General features: G+C 39.3%; 1 protein-coding gene across 1 annotated transcript in view; it reads left to right on the top strand.

Moving 5' to 3' along the window:
- CFAP53 (cilia and flagella associated protein 53) overlaps positions 1-884 on the top strand; it is a 34,716-nt gene extending 33,832 nt beyond the window's left edge. The window contains exon 8 of the mRNA XM_011969015.1: positions 467-884. Coding sequence (XP_011824405.1) covers positions 467-695 — 229 coding nt within the window. The 3' untranslated portion in view covers positions 696-884. The remainder of the gene's footprint in view (positions 1-466) is intronic.
- The last annotated feature ends 572 nt before the right edge of the window (positions 885-1,456 follow it).

The raw sequence follows: 1,456 nt of genomic DNA, 5'->3' as shown, positions 1-1,456 counted from the left end.
ATGTGAAGGTGGCAGTGAGCTGAGATTGTGCAACTGCACTTCAGCCTGGGCGACAGAGTGAGACTCCGTCTCAAAAAAAAAAAAAAAAAAAAAAAGAAAGAAAGAAAGAAAAAAGAAAGGGGAAAAGTTGAATTGAGCAGTTTGCTTATCCTTTCCAATTTTACCCATAGAGAAGAGTGAGGGGAAGGGATGGAGGCAAACCAAGAACTATTCCCACATAGCAGTGAACATTGCGAGCCGGGAAGAAGCATTTCCTCTCTAAAATCAATATTTGTTCTAGGATTATATTAATGATTATTGTGTAAGAAACCCATTATTGAGTTTTTCATCTATTTCTTCTCCACTCACCCTGATTTTAATAGGAGTTTTAATTTGACTTTACAAATTATATTTTAATTGTAATGCTCTAAATAAATCTAAATGCTTAGTTTTATAATTTTATGCTTTGACATTTCTAATACTTTAGACGCCAATGTTTAGCCCAGGAGTACAGGAAGCAACTTCAGATGCAAATCGCCTACCAGCAGCAGTCCCAAGAAGCAGAGAAGGAAGAGAAACGCCGAGAGTTTGAAGCAGGGATAGCAGCAAACAAGATGTGTTTGGACAAGATCCAGGAGGTCCTGTCCACCCATCAAGTGCTGCCTCAAAACATTCATCCCATGCGCAAGGCATGCCTCAGTGAGCTTCCACCGTAGTTCCGTGAGCATCTATGTATCTTTTCTTGGTCTTTTAATATTTTTAACTACAGTATGCTTGTATGCTTCTTTTAACTCCTGGATAAACTGTTCTTTTTTTCCCTGAGTTTGTGTAATTAATTGAACGTAATTTTCTTCCTTTGAATAAACCTGCATCGTTTTCGGAGTTCACAGACTTACAAATCCAAATGCTGTACTTCATCGCATGTTGTTATTTTCCTGCCCCCTTTGCCTCCTTTTTAAACTCACTTATGACTAGTTCCATTTGCTGACAACTGTCTACCCTTATGCCCATTTCTTCTTCCTTCCTTTCTCTTCTCTCTCATATACATAATTCAGTGTTAAGAGAGCATTTTTGCAGGCAGAACTGGGATTAACAGCCACTTTCATTAACCCACCTATTTAGTCATTAAACATATATTTTCAGAGTGCCTCCCATGTGCCAGGCACTATTCTAGATCCTGAGACTTCAGCAAAAACAAAATATACCCCTTGCTCTTGTTGAGCTTACATACTCAACAGGCAACAAGTGTTAAGTGCCGTAAACTAGAAATGGCAGGTGTGCTGTTTCATTTTATATGTGATGATCAGAAAAGGCCTCTTTGAGCAGCTGATATTTGAAAAGAGGTCTGAATGAACTAGCCATGGATTATCTGCAGGGTAATCATCTAAGGCAGAGGAAAAAGCCAGTGCAAGGTCCCTTGGGAAGAAGCCTGCTGAGTGCATTTGAGGCATAATATTTGTGCTGGAGTAGAGTCAGT

Source organism: Mandrillus leucophaeus, unplaced genomic scaffold (genome assembly GCF_000951045.1).
Source record: "Mandrillus leucophaeus isolate KB7577 unplaced genomic scaffold, Mleu.le_1.0 Scaffold87, whole genome shotgun sequence".
NCBI classification, from domain to species: domain Eukaryota; kingdom Metazoa; phylum Chordata; class Mammalia; order Primates; family Cercopithecidae; genus Mandrillus; species Mandrillus leucophaeus.
This window is presented reverse-complemented; position numbering and strand designations above follow the sequence as displayed.